The 18,075-nt window shown below is 42.2% G+C and overlaps 2 protein-coding genes across 11 annotated transcripts in view; one reads left to right on the forward strand and one right to left on the reverse strand.

Moving 5' to 3' along the window:
• Positions 1 to 600: 600 nt before the first annotated feature.
• Positions 601 to 9,871, forward strand: rflna (refilin A). The gene is made up of 4 exons (XM_071482287.1): positions 601 to 895; positions 1,020 to 1,375; positions 6,399 to 6,508; positions 6,657 to 9,871. Exons 2-4 carry the CDS (start codon positions 1,157 to 1,159, stop codon positions 6,988 to 6,990), a joined length of 663 nt encoding a protein of 220 aa, XP_071338388.1. The 5' UTR covers positions 601 to 895; positions 1,020 to 1,156; the 3' UTR covers positions 6,991 to 9,871.
• A 1,987-nt stretch (positions 9,872 to 11,858) lies between these two features.
• The window catches only part of ncor2 (nuclear receptor corepressor 2), an 84,539-nt gene continuing 78,322 nt past the window's right edge, over positions 11,859 to 18,075 (reverse strand). For all 10 annotated transcript variants that reach the window (XM_071482291.1, XM_071482295.1, XM_071482294.1 and 7 more), the window contains 6 exons: positions 17,901 to 18,035; positions 16,836 to 16,978; positions 16,679 to 16,732; positions 15,691 to 15,897; positions 15,099 to 15,278; positions 11,859 to 14,977 (listed from right to left, as the gene is read on the reverse strand). In XM_071482291.1, the coding sequence (XP_071338392.1) occupies positions 14,781 to 14,977; positions 15,099 to 15,278; positions 15,691 to 15,897; positions 16,679 to 16,732; positions 16,836 to 16,978; positions 17,901 to 18,035 (916 nt within the window). In that variant the 3' untranslated portion in view covers positions 11,859 to 14,780. The remainder of the gene's footprint in view (positions 14,978 to 15,098; positions 15,279 to 15,690; positions 15,898 to 16,678; positions 16,733 to 16,835; positions 16,979 to 17,900; positions 18,036 to 18,075) is intronic.

Genomic DNA, 18,075 nt, shown 5'->3' on the forward strand with positions numbered 1-18,075 from the left:
GAGTTTTTCCTCCCCCGTCGCCAAGCGCTTGCTCTTTGTGGGAACTGTTGGGTTTTTCTCTCTAACAAAGTAAGGTCTCGACCTGACCCCGTAAAGTGCCTCGAGATAATGTATATTATGATTTATACAAATAAAATTGAATTGAAATTGAATTAATAATTCTTCATTAATATATCACAAAATTTTAATTGTCAGTAGTTGTATTACAACTGAGAATGACTAATTTATACTATTAACTCATTTATATATTAACTCATATATTAACATTATCAATAGCTTTATCACTATTATAATGTAATAACTTGCTGCTGTGGATAGTGGTGGGCCTATATTAGTAATTGCCTATTACTAACTATTTAACAACTAGAATAGTAATTATGATCATTGATATAATGCAATCACCAGCCCCAGCAGAGGGGGACTTGGATAACTTGCTCAAGGGCATTTGAGCAGGGTTCCCGTCATAAACACCCGTGTGGGTGCGAGGGGGACGTGCACGCCCCTGTCGGTTGTACATGGAAGTGATCCAGATCATGGGGGCTGGACTGGATCCAGGTGCAAAAAAAAAGCCTGCCAGGATCATTAAGAGGGAGCTCTCCAGTGGAGAGCGCGCACACACACACAGACACACACACACACAACTCACACACTCACAAAGACACTCACACACAGTCAGAGCAGAGCAGAGGAGCTCTCATCCAGATCGGTGCCAGACGCACGGTCGACCTCTTGTTATTGCGCGAGTTTTACGACGTTTGTGTTGAAAGTTTTTAAATTAACAAGAATTAACACACCGCTGTTGTGTCAAGTTAGAAGTTTTTGTTGTTTCTTTGTGATTTTTCACGCCTCTTTGGAATATCTTTCGGGATTAAAGGTGGATACTTCACGGGCGCAGGTACAGTAACGTTTGAAGAGAAATAAAGTCTGAATTGATATCATTTTGTGGTTTTGTCCACAGTCGGTGTCTGGGCAATGGTTAAATGCCATTTCCTGATTTTCCCCCTCTTCTCTGCTTGCAGAAGTCATCTTGAAAAAGTTCGACCAGGATTGTTTCTTTGCGACGCAGGAGCGCGCAGCTTCAAGATTTGAAAAAAATAAAATAAATTGTCAGTGCGACTTCGTCTGGGTTATTTTTTTGAATTTAGCCGTCCCAGAAATGGTGGGGCACCTACACTTACAAGCGATGGATGACAGCCTGAAAGGAAAGAACCGGGAAGGGCTGCTCGACAGTCCGGATTCGGGATTGCCCCCCAGTCCCAGTCCGCCCTTCTGCTCACTCTCTCCGGGTCTGACCGAGTCGCGCTCCAGCAGCTGCACGACGCCCGTGGAGAGCCACCATGGATATTACAAGAAGGAAAGCAGAGAAGGCAAACTGGTAAGGAACATATTGCTGCACTTCCTTTATGCTTTGAGTTGAAATGAATTTAGTAAAATCAAACAGACTCGGGTCTGTTTTGTGTAACGAATCATTTTGCTGTCAGTCAGCTCATTGACACATTGAATTAAAGGATAAAAAGACCTTAATTTGAAATAATGAGGCTGCTGTGAGAGGCACTGAGAATCTGAGAGCATTTTATTGTTTGGCCAGAAACAGATTTCACTCCAGTCCCACTCACCCAACATCTGGAAGCTCTCTCTCTCTCTCTCTCTCTCTCTCTCTCTCTCTCTCTCTCTCTCTCTCTCTCTCTCTCTCTGTCCGGAATTCCTTAGTTGCAAACCTCTGATGTTGCACTCATGCTGTAGATGCCACTGGCCCTCAATAATTCAGTAAAATGTCTTCTTTTTCACTCAGCTGCATCAGCTGGGCTCTGACTGCATGGTGTCATAAGGGTCAGTGAGTTGATTAGGCCCAGCTGGGTTTCGAAACTGGGATCCAGGGACTCCCAGGGGTCCTTGCCAGGATTTCAGGGGTTCCCAACAAGATGTCATAAAGTTTTATAACAGTTTTACTTCAGTCAGTAGCACGGATCAGAGTGAAGGTGTGTTGAGTGCAAGATGATCACTGTGATCAGGTTTCTTTCCCCTCACCTACAGTATGGTCAGGTGGTCTGTCAGTGGGAGATTGACATAAAAAGTTTGGGTTATGCTTCCTCTTCTACCTCTGTCATATCTGACATCCCAGGACTGAAGAACCTATACACATTGGCAGCCTTTAAGATGATAAATCAGGCTCTTAGCTCAATAAAGATTGAGAGAAACCACCAGGAGCAGGTCCGCGTCCTCTGTTGAAACCACTCTAATGACCAGTATCGACCCCGTTGCTTGTGACCCCTTAAATGAAGCAAAAGTGACTTATAGATGCAAGCAAGTTCATCAGTTCTAAGACTGTTCAATAGTTTTTAGAGTCCATCCTCAAAAGTATTTCATAATAATAAAAAAAAACAACAATTCAAAAACACTAAAAGTTTTCAGAACTTTCTTTCTTGTTAATCGTGTCTCAACCCCTCTGGTTGATCAACAAACCCTTGGGGGGTCCCAACCCCTATGTTGCGGACCCCTGTATCAGATAATCATTTACATATGGGTGTGTCAGTACTTGTATTTAATACCAGGGACTCTGGTTCCTCTACCTTGATATTAACTTGAGTACTGAAGTCTGAAAGTAGAGTGATCGCTAACTTTTGTCAATGTTTCTTGAGAGTTTGTGTGACCTGTTGACCCTCTTGTATCTTGCTCAGTGTGTGAACATTAACAGGCTCAAAAACAAAAGCTATATCAAAATAAAGCTGCAGAGAACCCAGTCAAGTTTATTAACATGAGCCTCAAAATGAATGAAAAATTAATGATAGCTTGAAGCTAAAAAAGCATCAGCATCTGGAAGCCAGTGTCCTGCTTCATTTATTAATGTTCAGTTCACCATGTGTGTGGATGTGGTAGCAACACAACAGTAAAAAACAGATCCCGTTCATTTGGTTCTGTTTATGTAGCCTCAGTATCATCAGTGATCAGTCGCTGGCGTCCCTTTGGTAATAATACTGTTCACCATCAGCCTCAACCAGTTCCTGCCCAGATCGTACAGGAAACCAGCAAGAACAGTCAACATAACCTTTGAAGGTTCATTCTGAAACATTTTTTCTTCTTTTTTATCTCTTTAAAAGTATTAATAGCTCTCTGAATTGCAAATAATGTATGTAATGTAGCGAAACTGCACAAATTTACAGTAAATGTGCAGCAATTGTTCACTAAATGAACCAAATAGTCAGTGCACCCTAAGGGAAATCCTAGTACTTGTTTAGCTTAGGAAAGTCCAGCAAAAATGACATGATTCTTTAGAATATGTTCCATGGAAACTAAAATTTATGGTAATTGATGCACTTTCTACTCTTTTGGAGGACAAATTCATTTTAATGACACGTCCTGCAGTGACTTGTGTGTCACACCTGACAAGCCTGATTTGATTGAAAATCATTTCCAGGTCACTCCCAGTTTCAAAAGTGTTAAGAACATGCCCGCGCAGGTCGGGGTGGCTTTTAAAGTGTGTGAAGGAGGCCTCAGAAATGCAGCACTGCATCCTGGGAGTTGCGTGACATCGGTTTGCTGAGGCCTGAAACAGAAAAAGAGAGAGATCCTGTAATCCTCTGGAGGTTCAGATTAGTAGGAGTCCTCTGCTTTGTGGTTTCCCTTTTAAAGATCAGTCCTGATAGAGGCTGCTCCTGCTTGTGTTTCTAATCCCGTCTACGGGCTTGTGTGTATGGAAAAAATCAAACCTTTCCATCAGAAAAAAGGTTTTTTGAGCGATATGAGAACATGTCTGGTAGCGGGGCAAGGGGAGGCATACATGTGCTTGTTTTTGTCTCTTTCTAAATCTATTTTTGTGTTGTTTTTTTGTGCCACCTAAGAACAATCCTCAAGTTCTATTTTGAGGTGCAGGGGCTTGTTAGAGCGGCTGCAGGCCATTGCATAAGTGCTTGATGAGCTCTCACTTCTAATTTAAACGTGGATAAACATCCAGATGGCCTGTCTGTTTTCAGACTTGGTTCAAATTTATGCAGATGCAGGATAATTAATCTTCTACTTGGATCTCTTAACATGTGAATAGATTTACAGGTTACTAGGTGCATGAAAAATATGAGTGTGGTTATGTAATCTTGAATATTTCAGAGCTGGATAAGGTTATGTACACGTCCAGTTCAAGGAGGTGGCTCAACTGTCAGTGGATTATCCAGGAAGACAGGCAGGAGACAGATCTCATGACCTTTTCTAAATCTGCCTCACTGCGTGATACTGATGCTCTCACATTAATGTCTAATGCGAACACAGGATGTAAACTCAGGGGCTTCTCTTCACTAAACAGCCAGAAGTTGGAAAAGTGTGTTTGAGTTGGCCTTTTCTCTCAGCAGCTCTGCATTGTGCATTGTACATTGTGTGGTTGCTCAGCTGCAGTCTATTTTTCCTGGGCAGAAATGTGCTACCAGGGGGGTTTATGCTTTGTGTGCATACTGGGGGATCCACTGCCTGAAGGTGACCTTCCCTCCATTCACGAGTGTTTGCTTTGCAGAAGTTGCCAGAACGCACTGTGGAGAAATACCTGGGATGCTCTCCATGCCGGAGCAGCAGAGGACAACCACATTCTCGCTCAGTGTTTCCAGGTCGTGAAGTGCCAGCAGCAGAAAATGAACAGCCTGCATATGAACCTTTTTCTTAAGTCTTGCGTGGCGAAACTAGCAGCTGCGCAAGTCGAGTCCCACCATCCAAAGAGTGTGTGGTGATGATTGTTGGCTGTAGGTAAGACGAGCTTCCCACAGTGATCTGCTGTACCCTTGGCCTGTTCTTGCTCGTCCCCTGTAGTGGCATGTGGACTTCACAGCAGCCAAACCGCAGCATGTGACAGCCTCTCCTGTGAAATGTGAGAGGTGCCGGAGTTGTGGTTGGGGTGCCATTTGATTCAGATTGGACTGCCTTTGGAGAAAGAAAACGTTCAGTCACAGCCTCACCTCACGGTCTACGACAGTATGTGTTTCTGATCGGTGCAGCTCTGTTTGTCTGGGGAGGTCAAGGGTCAATACACAAACCTCCATGGTTCAGTTAGTTGAGGCTACACTGTACATATACTGTGTTATCAGTATCTTACCTGATATGATGAGGTAAACTTCACCCATTTTCTGTTGTACGCTGCTTAGAACTGACATCATGAATTAATCTTGTGAAGATTAAATGAGTAAAATTCCTATGATTCCTAATTTAAGTTTACAGTTCTCATTACCCTTGTATTGGAGCTTAATATTGTTCATTCAATTACTCATACAGGAACCTTTTAGAGCTGATACAATTATTCGATTAATCTGCAATTTATATGAGAATAAATCATTGTTTAGTTGATTTTTAAGAAATAATAAAGTAAAAATCTTTTGGTCAAATGAAACAAGTAATCTGAAAATTTCGATTTGGGCTTGAGGATTTTGTGACGGGCGTTTTGTGGGCATTTTATGGACCACTAATTAATCAATTGATAAAGAAAATAATCTGCAGATGAACAGAATATGAAAAAACATCATTGCTTGCAGATACAGATGATACAGTTAAACTACCAGCCATGGATGAAAGTATTTTATGCATCAGAAGTCAACAGACTGTGCCTGTGTGTGTGTGTGTGTGTGTGTGTGTGTGTGTGTGTGTGTGTGTGTGTGTGTGTGTGAGAGAGAGAGAGAGAATGTGGGCTGAACAGAGTCAAGCAGATCTGATGGCTTGAGGATTTATGATAGTGAGGGTGGCCATAATCAGATGACGTAGAGAGAGGCCATCACACATACTTGATAATTTGAACCCATAAAAATCTGAATTCACAAGAACCAAGAAGAAATAAGACAGCGGCATAACACGAGTCTGTGATCAGAGGCTGTCGTTCAGGTCACTGTGGTTCAAGTCCCCATGAGACCTCTGACCTCCCTGTAGCAAAAACCGAATCCATGAGTATCACCTGGTTCCAGCCTGACTACCAGCTGCTCCGGAGACATACTTCTCAACTGTGAATTTCCCATTTCATTAACTACTGTATGCCCCAACATCTGTAAGCCTATGTTCAGTCCACACACAGACAAAGTCTGTGTCTGGGTCAAGCCAGCCTGAGCTGCAGTGAAAGCTTGTGAGAAAGAGACTTCCCACCAACACTTCATTTGGCTGTAGCCACACACTGTAATTATCTGAACTAAAATGGAAGTATGGCCCTGACTGCTGTGCTCTCTTGTCTAATTGTTCTTGTTGTAATAGTTGTGCCATCAACAAGGCGAGTTCTCATGGGGGAGGATCGAGGAAACCCCTCAACCATGCCGGACCATGATTGTGTTTTTTTTTTTTTACAGGAATTCCTTGAATGGACACGTTGGCAGGATGGTTACAAACAGTTCAGCAGTTTATTGACGTTTGTGTGAGATTGTGACTCTTGTGTGTCTTCTGCACAGCTGCCCTACCTGCTGCTGAACTCCACAGGAACAGACCCAAAGACTCGCATGCACCCCGTGTTCTTCGGAGAAAGCATCGAGGTCAACCCCAAACCAGAGCAGGAAATCAAGTAAGGGAACTTTGACACACAGAGACATAGTGGTGGTTGTGATATGGAGTTTAGTTCGCTTATTTGATCAATATTGTCTTTTCAACACTGCCACCTAGTGATCAGTTTTAGACGTGTTTCTAGAGAGATGTCACTTTCTCCTTTCCAGGTGCAACTCCGAGGTCAAGTATGACTCTGACAAGCATTACCGGGACCGGGTTTACTGCGCCCCTGTTCCCACGGCCACGTCCTTCAGCGAGACAGTGGTGGCGGTGCGGAACTGCACTTGGAGGAGCTACAAGTCCCAGGTGTACCTGGAGCCACGGCAGAGGCCCATCAGCTACCAGAGTACCACCATCATCTACCCGAAACACGCCAAGAACACTTACCGCACCACGCTCAACTACAACGCCACAGGCTCCCGCCGCTGGTTTGTCTCCACGGTGCAGCTGGAGTCGAGTGAGGATACTAGTCCCTGTATCATCTACACAGAGGACCTGTAGAGCCCTGAGAGAAGAGGCTACCTGGTCATCACCCTGTTTTTTGTTTTTTTGGAGGATGAGGAACTTGGGAAGGCAAATATTGAAAGGGAAATACTTCAAGTAATACCCGGAGCAACTACAAAAACCTGCTCTGTTCATCTTTACTCGCCATGGAGGAAACTCTGGGAAGCCTTTAGTGACATTTCACCTGAGTGTATTTAGACTTTCTACTGATGCAGTCTTTAAAAAGGGAGTTGGTCCTCTGGCAGTTTAAAGCTGCACTTCAATGGTTAATGTCTTATTTAATACCAGAGCTGACAAATTGGTGGCCTTTGCTGTCCTTCAGGTTGGATTGTAACCTCAGTGAAGGTAACAATCAGACTGTAGATGTCTGTGTACATAGAGAAAAGTCAGGATGACACGTGTCGTGGGAGCTCGCGCAAACCCAGTCACACCAATGCAAAGCTTTCTAATATGGCTTTATTGCACTTGTTTTCTATATATCACAGTCCTCTCAGCGGACTTGGCACCGCAGGGGGAGAATTTCAGTACTGCATTTGAAAAATTGGACCAAAGACAGTTTATCTCTTTGTAATAACTCCACACAATGAGAATGCAGAATACTTGCTTTTGTTTCACCCTTTTAATTAACACAGTTTCAAACAACAGCTTCCAGTCTGATCAAATGCTGCAAGGTTTATTCACCAGAACCACAGTGGTCTGTAGAGTTAAGACCAAAGTCTAACCAACAGAAGGATCACAGCACGATGACAAAAGAATATTTGAAAAGGGAGATATTTAACGCATCTGAAAACATGGTACCCAGTACCAGTACTCAGTACCTGTTGGATCACTGCAGTTTTGGTTTTTAATGCCTGTGAAACTTAATTTGAATACTTTGGTTAAGAAATTGCCGGAGTTAAGGGTATTTTAGTAAACAGGTTGTTGTTTGGTCTTTAGGAGGTGCTGAGGGGCTGCAGAGCAACAATCAACAATTCAAGAGCAACAGCAACAATTTAACACTTAAAAACTCTGCTTTGTCAGAACCGCATCGTCCATGGATGGACAACATACGTGGCCTTTGAGAACGGTGGCAATCACCGCATGGTTTCCCTTTTGGTTTTAACCTGCTGATGCCAAATAATTAGACAAGCAGAGAGAAGTGACGCTCCTCTGTCACAACTCTTAGTACGGAACAAACTGTACTGATGCCGTGGCTCTCACCCGTCCACTTCTCCATGGCAGTCAAACACAAAAACAAGAACTGTTTCCAGCTGCAACCTGTCTGGATGCTTCAGCGCTACAAGTGATCAACATATCACTGTTTCTACAGTCTCTCAAAATAAGGCACAGAGCACTGTTCTGCTGCACCAGCTCCTCAGAAATGCATCACTTATAAAGTAACTGGTCATTAACTTCAAACCAGTGATTTGCTGAATCATACTGCACCATTGGAACTTAAAGAATGTCTTAGCCGGTTAAGTTAGTGCAAATTTCATACTAGTTTCCAAAAGTTTTTCATTTGTAGGGGAGCCAACAGTATATTTAACTGATCTAATAATGTTTTGTAAACGTTGGTGATATTTAGTTTTGTTTAGAAGAAATATGTGTTTCAGTGTTAGTATTCAGGCAGTATCAGGCAGCAACCTTTAGTCATTGGAGGCATGTTGTTACTTCAGTGAAACCTAATTAAAAATCTTCCCAAGTGTCAGGTGAGACAGTTCAACCATGTTACATATGAACTATTTTACTCTTCACTATAAATAAGCCAAATGTTGGCAAGTTAACATTAGCTTTGCCAGTTGGTCCAGTTAGCTATGTAACAGTAACACATGGCAGTTACGGTTATTTATGAACAACCTACTCTACATAAGAACTATTTGATGCAATTTACACATCACCTTTTAACGCAGTGATGTGTAAATCTCCACTAAGTGACCACCTGCGTTATAACAAGGTGTGAGTTTACGAGTGGCTGGTGCAGCCGGGTGTTTAAAGCTGTTTTCAGAAGTCAACAAATTGTCATATTGGGCAGTCAAGGTTGCTCAAAAGCATAAAACTCTTCAGTTAAAACCAACATGTAAAAAGTTGAGCAGTGAAACCACATCAGAGTTCCCTGTTGAAAATGTAAGATAGATTTTTATAGAGCGTTTTCATGACTTCTTTATGTGTCTGTCTTATATATATATATATATATATATATATATATATATATATATATATATATATATATATAGATTAATGAACACAGCAAATATTGAAATTTCAGACTTTACCTCAAATTTCCTTGGGTATCAGTTTTATTTCATTGCAAATGTGTATTCCCGATTTTCAGTTGAGGTCTTGAGCTTGTGATCTTGTTTTATTTTGTAGTTTGAAATATCCTCCAGGTTATGTGTGTGGGTAGAGAGGACACAGAGGGCACGACGCTGAGGCTGTGCTTCAGTACTGTAGGATAGGTACTGGGCTTTAATGAGGGAACAGTAAGTAGCAAGACAAACAGGAGAAAAGTCAGATCTGCTCTTTCAAAAGAACAATATATAGACGAGACAAGGAAATTGTTCTGGAGATGACTTTTAATACAGAACAGTGACGTTCCTGGTAAGATAGTGAAGAGTTTTGCTATGTGTTGATGGTCTGTGAAATGTCAGAGAGTGATGAGAGAAAGTTAGTGGGTGTCAAGTTAAACACGTTGGTGGTTTTATGTGAGATACTTTTGTGTTTCCTAACACTTGATTTTGTTACTGTAAAATATTTTCCTGTTGTATATGTGGCATCGAGGCACTTCATAATTCTCTTTATATTTTTGTACGTCAATCATTGTTCCTGTTCTGATCAAGGAAAATAATTTAAAAAGATGTATATCCTAAATGAATAAAAAAAAAGAAATTCCCAAACCCTACTTCGGTTGTTTTGAGTGCATTTGTTGCTTAATTTTGATCACAGGACGTTGTATGTCAGTGGTTACTACAGGTTTCATTTTGTCCCTCTGGAAGACAGAGGAAGTTCTCCAGACAGAGTGGGACGGGTCACGCATTTCATGTGGTGCACTGTCCTGTTGAAAACCCTCAGACAATAATAAGCTACATAAAAATAGAATTAAGGCAGAATTTCAGAATAAAAGCAATCAAATGTAACTGTTATAAGATATAATTTGGTATAAATTGAGAAATGTAGAAAAGTCTTGTTTGATACAGTCCAGGACATAAGCATTTGAACAGTTTTTAAGTATTTTTCTTCAGGCTCTGTGCCTCGCCACACTGAATATGATGAAATAAAGTGATAATACTACAGTGCCTCCATTCACGTCATTCAGTCTCCAGTGTTGGATAAGGCTGAGGTGAAACAGTAAACTTGCCTGACCACAGTTTTACAATTACTGAGGCCTCATTTGTCAGAGATGTCTTTTTCCTGTGATGAAAATCCTGGTGAAAGTTGGTTTATGAAACAACAGACTGGATGAAATTGCTCTTTCCCAGGTCATATGATACATGGTAGTGAAGTTATAAAAGCTTCAACTTGATATATCAGTGCACACTTTTAAAAAGGTTCAATATGGTAAATGAACTGCAGGACTGAACATTAAGTCAGCAACTTTCTTAGTTGTAAATTAAGGGATATAAAGTTGTGCTCAGGGAAGGATGAAGTAAGGATCCATGAAAAATACTCCCCTCCTGCACAGAAAAGTCCCTGCAACACAAATAATGTTTCATCACATGTCTTCAGAGATGCCCAAAATTGCTCTTCATCTCTCAGCAGTCTTAATATAGACTCCACAGCAAGTACAGCCACACAATTAAAATACCTGATCAGAAACTTAAAGGCACCCTGTGGATTTTGTTGGCCACTCACAGTGCGATGTGGAGCAGTGTTTTTACCAGCTGGTCCCCCTCCTGGGCTGATGACTGCTGATGGAGGTGATGCACCTCAGATAACAGCACTGTGCCAACAAAGGTGGAGAAGAAGAAGCTAGCAAGCACACATGGATGTAAACAATGCACAGTCTTAAATATTACAAATAACACTGGCACCTTTAAGTTTACATGAGGTCAGGAGCAGTGGTGGAAAGTTTTCACATGTGAAGATACTCAGTATTATTAAGTATTATTAGGTATTCTGAAAATGTCCCATCTGCCCTCAATTACATATTATTAGTACTGATGCATTAATGTGTAAGCTCATTTTAACAATTCTGTATCCTGCTGGGTTGTGTAATCTATTACTATGCATTGCATTTTTTAGTATAATCATTTTTTATATGTAAATCTTAATCTTTAGGAAGTTAAGTTGTCAAAAATATAATAGTTTCCACAAATTGGAAGCAGCGCATTTTTCAAAGGACTTTGTTACATGATATAAATGGAGGGAGACTAATTAGAGTCAAATCTCACTCGTCACACATCTAAGTAGGCCTACTTAATTCCATAACATCGTAACCTTGTAGAGCTCAAGGGAGTTATGTAAGGAGGGGCTCACTACAGACGCAGTGTGACCTTCACACAGCACAGCAGATCACAGGAGAGCAGATGAGCAGCAGCTGAACACGCATTTGTACAACAACCACAACAGACAGCTCAGCTCATCATCATGATCTGAAAAACGGCACCATTAATATAAGGCCGAGCTGGATTTCAAAATAGTATTTTGTTTAAATTATGCAAAATTATTACATGTAGTGTTTGAGCATCTCCTCAGAATTATTGTCAAATTAGTCAATTGGTGTCAAACATATTCAATATATAACCATTAAAAGTATGTGTATATCACCCCCTGGTGGTACTTTACCTTCATTACTTTGGGTCTGTCAAATTTCCCTTAAGTGAATAAACTGTGAGGACAAACATCCAACACAAACACACACCAATAAATAACGTGACTCTGAGACCATGAATGGCAATAAGCTTTTTATTTAAACATTAAGGCAGTGTCTTTTTTGTTTTTCATTTCACTGCTATCCACAAAGCTTGCTGGTGGGCATGTAGAATTTAACCATGTGAATATTTTTTATTTTTATTTTGTAATACCAACCTTGAAGCAAGCCACATAAATATTTACATCTCTTCAGTTTTATATACAATCCTTGCTATTATACAGTGGGTTATAATAAAAAAAAAAGAAATCATTATGCACAAAAATTGTTGAACAATGTACTGTTTATGTCAATCCCCCCACCCACCCTTGGACAATCCAGGGAACACATCAAGATATCAACTTTGTCGTTTGTGGTTTGAATGATTATTTTGATTTATAATGAAACAGGTATGTATTGAACACAAACTATAAAGGACAAAAACAAAATGGATGCACGTTAAAACTGATTCATTATATACTTTTAAAAACAACCTATTAGTCTGTCATCAGATCAGGGAACAGCTGGATATGGCTTAGTCTGTTTACCATCACATTCTTAAATTTCATCAGTGGATAAATGATAAACACGCAGAGAGACCGATGTGCAGAGCCTGGCTGTATTTTTGCTTTGTATGATGAAATTACAAACCCTCCATCAGTCTGATGAAAAAAACAAAACCAGAGCTAAAACATGGCTGAGATGAGCTTTCTGCAGGTAAGTAGAATAAAGGAGGGAGAGGAGGTAGTCCTATAACAGTCATCATGTTTGTGTTGTGACAATCCCCTGTGAGAAAAAGAACTAGAGATAGAGGTGAGTCTTTCTAAAACTACTAAATAAGCTCACTGCCATCGCTTCAGAGTGTTCAGTCAGGGGACACAAACTGTCCCTGGTTTCCACAAAGTCACAAGCCAGAAACATTTCACATCATTTACAGAGAGGGCGACCTTTAAAAAATACTGCAAGTAAAATGTGAAAACATGTTCAACTAATGTTACAAAAAAAAAAAAAAAACTACCAGAATGCTTTCGAATGCCTTTCCCCTTGACTTCTTCTAACCCGTACAAACACAGGATGTGCAATGAAGTACACTTGAAGTATGTCATAGGTCTCAGAGTGGAGAAAACATTTGATACAGGCCCAGGTAAGCTGTCCTGTGATACAGCAATGTCATGTTTAGATGATAAATCTACTGAGTGAAACAGTTAAAATCTAAGGCTGTGATGGATTTGGAAGAAAAAAAAAAAGCAACACGCGAAAAAATGAAAATGAAAAAAGGACGTTCCATTTGCTTTTATGATTTCAGATTTCCCTGCATGGACAGTATAAACCCTGGCATGGGGGCTAAAAGAAAAAAATTGTGCGTCACTTGGTAACTTCAGTACTGTATATGTAAAATAAATGGCACTTAACACTAGGAATATCTCATAACTGTACAAAATCTGCCTGGATGAGGAGTTGAGTCTCAGGTCCACCACTAGGCAGTAAAAGGTCAGAGGTCAGACCGTCACAACAGCTCCTAGACGGGATTCTAGCAGGCCAGCTGAAGCTGACGCTGCCATGGACTAAGGGGTCATAGAAAGATGGCTTTTTTTTTGTCACCTCTTCAATGCCAGCAAACTCCAAGTGATGCTGAGGAATTTGCCTTTAAGCAGCTTTAAGGTCGATCCGCACCTGCTCGAAGCGGCTGATTCGTCGTTCACTAAAATGTGATTGTCGCTTTGAGTGTGGGAGCGCTAAAGAATATCGGTGGCAAGACCAAAATAAACAGGTAGGTGTTAAAGGATACCTCCACAGTGGGATTTCTATGCTGTTCTTGAGTCCATGTCTCACCTGCCCCTGGAAACACAGATTCTTAAAAATGCCATTGTGACCAGACTGACAACTAAGTGCTTAATATCCAAAAAACGGTTTCAACAAACACAGACATGGTTAATATAAAAACAGTGAGAAAGTGTCACTTGTCTCAGTGCCATCCATCTGGCTAATCATCTCTCCCCACGTGGATGCCTGATGTCAGCAGGCCTTCGCCGCTCTCCGGGCCCTCCCAAACATATGATAACATCAGCGATGAACAGCATGTTTACCCTGTAAACCAATGATATGACCCTCCCACATAACAATCTCTGCCCCCCACCCCCAGAAAAGATACATCATTGCAGATAAGAGACAACAAATGACACCATCAAAAGTTCACCATCAAAATGTACTAAAGGTCTCAGCTCACGTTCCAAACACAGGACTGGACTGAATTTAAAGGAGAAAAAGAAAGAACCAAAACAAGAAAAACAGGATGTTGATCCTCCTCCCTTCCTCTCGCACGTGTTCTTGTAGCGGTAGCAGTGCACAGGCCGCCTGCACCTGGAGTTCACCGTGAAAGAAACGTGAGAGGGGCCTCGCTGTGTGGGCTGCTGCTTTCAGGTCAGATCTGCGGTCCAAATCTGTCTCTAGAACAGCCGTCATCAAGCTCCTGACCAGACCGACAACACGACCTCAGAGTCCCTTCCACCTAAGTGTCAGCACATTAGAGCGGTACACCCAGAAGGTGCCGGTCCATGTGTCTATATTGATAAGGCCAGTGAGGAAAAGTAGTAAAGTTAAAAGGAAAAAAAAAAAACAGAAAAAAATAAGTGATTTGTCCTTTAGAGTAGTCCTGGAGTGAATGCATAACACCTAAGCGCAAACATACACACACACACACACACACACACACACACACACACACGCGCACACACACACACACACGGAGCAGTAGTGTTCCAGCTCGTCGGTGCTTGGTGTCTCAGGTGTGTGAAAAGATGACACGATTCTTGCTTGAGGACTGATGGGGAAAATGCAGAGTGGAATGGTGTGGGTGGGTTTGCGGATGCCTCAGCAGGCATGTGTATATTTGTGTGTGGCTGCAGCAGCACGGAGGTGGTGGACTGTTAGCTGGGTCCTGTTGTATGCTGGAATTTTCGGGTCACTCGCTGTCGGACAGGGTCTCGTACTGAGACATGAGCAGAGGCTTGGGCTCCTCCTCCCAGGAGCGGCCCTGTCCAGGTCCTGACCCTGGGCCCTGGCCCCCCGGCTGGCCGGAGGAGGGGGAGGGAGCGGATACAGTCCCGCTGGGGAAACGCATTATCAACGGGTTGCACGGGAAGGGAGTTGGAGCTGAACCTGCAAAAAGCAGAGTGATAGAATTGGTGATGTGTTTGAGATGTGTTTTGCCCTTTTCCAGAGAACCACTACAGCAGAAAACAGCAGCAACAACTCGGTGAAAAAAAAAAAGGTTGTATACCTGTGGATGAAGGCCGGTCCTCCCACACACGGTTGGTCAGGGGGGTCCGTCTGTTGCAATCTCCCTCAGAGTGGACTGAGGATACAGAGGACGGTCTCTCCCCGCCTGACAGACCTGGTCCTGGGGACTTGGCTTTGCGCCCATTAGAGCGCCCGCTGCCCTTTGAGGACTTTCCCCCACCTACGAACAGAGGAAGCAGAAGTCTGGTTTTAAGCTACAGTGCAACACTCCACATCCGGAGCAGGTGATCCTCCTCCACCTGTTGTCCAATACAGTGTAAATGATGTAAGTCCGTACTGGAAATGAAAATTCATTAACAGCTAATTCATTCAACTATCTCTCTTGAAATAAGACATACATAAAGGGCTTTATCGAAGACTTAGGGAATAATAAAATACACTTTCTCACTGTCTTGCCAGGAAGATCATAATGGGAAGATCAATACCACTCTCATATCCGTCTATGTGAAGCTACAGCAAGGAGGCAATTAGTTTATTTTACCATGAAGATTGGAAGCAGGGTAAAGTGGCCAACTTGGCGACAGAAAAGAAATAAACAAGATAAAATACAAAAGAGTGTGAGGACGTCGTACCTTGTGAGAAACAGTCCTCAGCACGTCCGTCAGCTAGAGACATACCAACAGACATGCTGGGACCCATCGGGTTAGCGGCGTTGGATGAAGAGCGTTCCTCCGACTGATCATCGTATTTGCCCATCAAGGCCTTTCTTATAATAGCCTCCAGGCCTATTGAGTTACCAGGGGTCTCTGGAGTTGGGTGGCTGCGGACACTCACCGGTCCTGTGGAAGAAGGGAGTGTTACACAAGTTAGAGGGAAAGAGGGACGTCAAGTACGGAGGGTACTATCATAAGCAGGAGGAGTGAGCATGAAGTGAAAAGCCACAGCAAAAAAAGAAAGAAGAAGAAGAGAAAGTGATGATCCACAGAGCCACGGCATGAAGCAGCATCGGAGGGAAAGTAAACTATGAAGAGACAAAACAGGCCAAGTATGGAATGACAGTGTGGTGATTCAGTATTGTCAGAAGAGTAGGAATACAGAGCAGACAAACATCTTCGGTTGGTGAAGGATCAGGGCATTTTTGTGCTGCGTTTGTATGCGGCCATTAAATACTGTAGGTCATTAGTGCCTCGAGGCCGTCCAGAGGGTGGGGTTGAGAAGGGGAAGATTTTCTCTTGTGGCCTCTATCAAGTCTTGCAAGCATCTTATTTCATAAATGTCCCAGCAATTCTATTTCCTGTGTCATGTGGGAACACAGGTCAAGTTCATTTCCTGTGTAAACGCCACTGTAGGACCTTTGTAAGATTTCTGTATACGGCTCCTTTAATCACAGCCATAGACGGAAAACATGCAGCAGCAGCTGATGGACGTGCTCTAAAACAGACCAAAGTCTGCAAGGGCCTTGGACATTAGTATGTTCAAATATAAATCAAACTACTGTACCCTGCTCCATCTTGCACAATCATTATTAACTGAACAGACCAAGTTGCATTATGCGTACTGTTTTCATATTTAACCCACTTTGCAAACATGTCATAATGGAGGAGGTGGAAATAAGTTTACCTGCAGTAGTAGACGCCGGCATATTGAAGATCTCTGTTCCTGGCTGACCAGCATCTGAGAGTGTGAACAAGGTTTCTTTTTAAAAGTCCATTCTCTTTACTAAATCTGAAAACAGTTTTTTATCATGCACCCATGCCTGGGCTGAGGTCAGACTTACTGAAATCACTGTCGTTCCCCACCACAGTCATCTTCTTGATCATCTCCTGTTTCTTTGACTTCACGATAGCCGAGGTGTTCTCCGTCAGCTTGCTGAAGAAAGCTGGAGGCTGTGAAGTGTTGGGAGGGGAACGGGAGCCCATTCTGAGGGGGGAAAGGAGGAAAGTTAACACACACACACACAAATCAACATTCCTGTTTCTCCAAACACTTTAAAAAGGAAATCCTGCTGGAGTGCAACTTTGTGACAGAGTAAAATTGTTATACTTTGTATATATTTTGAGTTGGTCTCTCTTTCTGAAAAAAAGACAATTCAAAAAGTCAAATTACTTAAAAAAAAAAAAAAAAAAAGGGAATTTGAGCCTGAAGAGCCTAACATGTTTATATGATACACAAAAAGAGTTTAAGGAGCTACTCGTTAGTTTTGCTATTGCTACATAGCCAGCGTTAGCATTAACAGCTGTCTTGCTGAGAGCTTCAGCCATCATCATGTTTACAATACAAGAGGTTATAATATGTTCTCTGAGCAGAGTGGATGCTACAGAGACTCAAGATGAACCAACTGCGCTGAGGCTAGCTGGTTAGCATGCTAACCTCAGTAGAAGAAACGAAGACGAAGAAATAGAAGAAAAAAAAAAAGGGTTGCTTTCCGCCTCTGGAGATAGCTCCATGAGTAAAGGAATGAAGTTTGATGTTGAACTCACAGCATTTCTTCAAAGGAAACAGCTGTTAATGCTAATGTTAGCTACGTAGCCGTAGTGAGCGCCTTGCAGCTGCATGTTGTCTGACAACTCAGAGACCAGACTTTGTTCAGTTTAAGTTCAAATACTGTAATTGGCTCTCCACTCATATTCAACTGGGAAAAAGATCCTTTGCTGCAGTCGTGCTAATCTAAATATTAGATGAACTGTGTTGCTAATCAGCCGACTATATACACCACATTGTTTGATTATATCTGGCTTGACTTGACTTTCATGTGACTGCACCCACTTAAGTTAACACAAGCAATAATGCATATTTTCAGCAAGCTCTTTCTGTGGAAATCTACAGCACTGTGAGCTTTTACCCTTGCTCTCCCTGCTCAATGGGGTAGGAGGCCCCTCCCTGGACTTCAGGCTCAGAGCTGGCTCCAGCAGGAGACACTGGTTCGATGCCGTCATTTGAAACACTGACAGGTGATGTCTTGGGCTGAGGAGGAGACCTGCGGAGAACACAAAGACGGATATATTTACAGCACAGTT

This window comes from Trachinotus anak, unplaced genomic scaffold (assembly GCF_046630095.1).
Source record: "Trachinotus anak isolate AG129_WGS33_773 ecotype Australia unplaced genomic scaffold, CSIRO_AGI_Tana_v1 ptg000008l, whole genome shotgun sequence".
Lineage (NCBI taxonomy): Eukaryota > Metazoa > Chordata > Actinopteri > Carangiformes > Carangidae > Trachinotus > Trachinotus anak.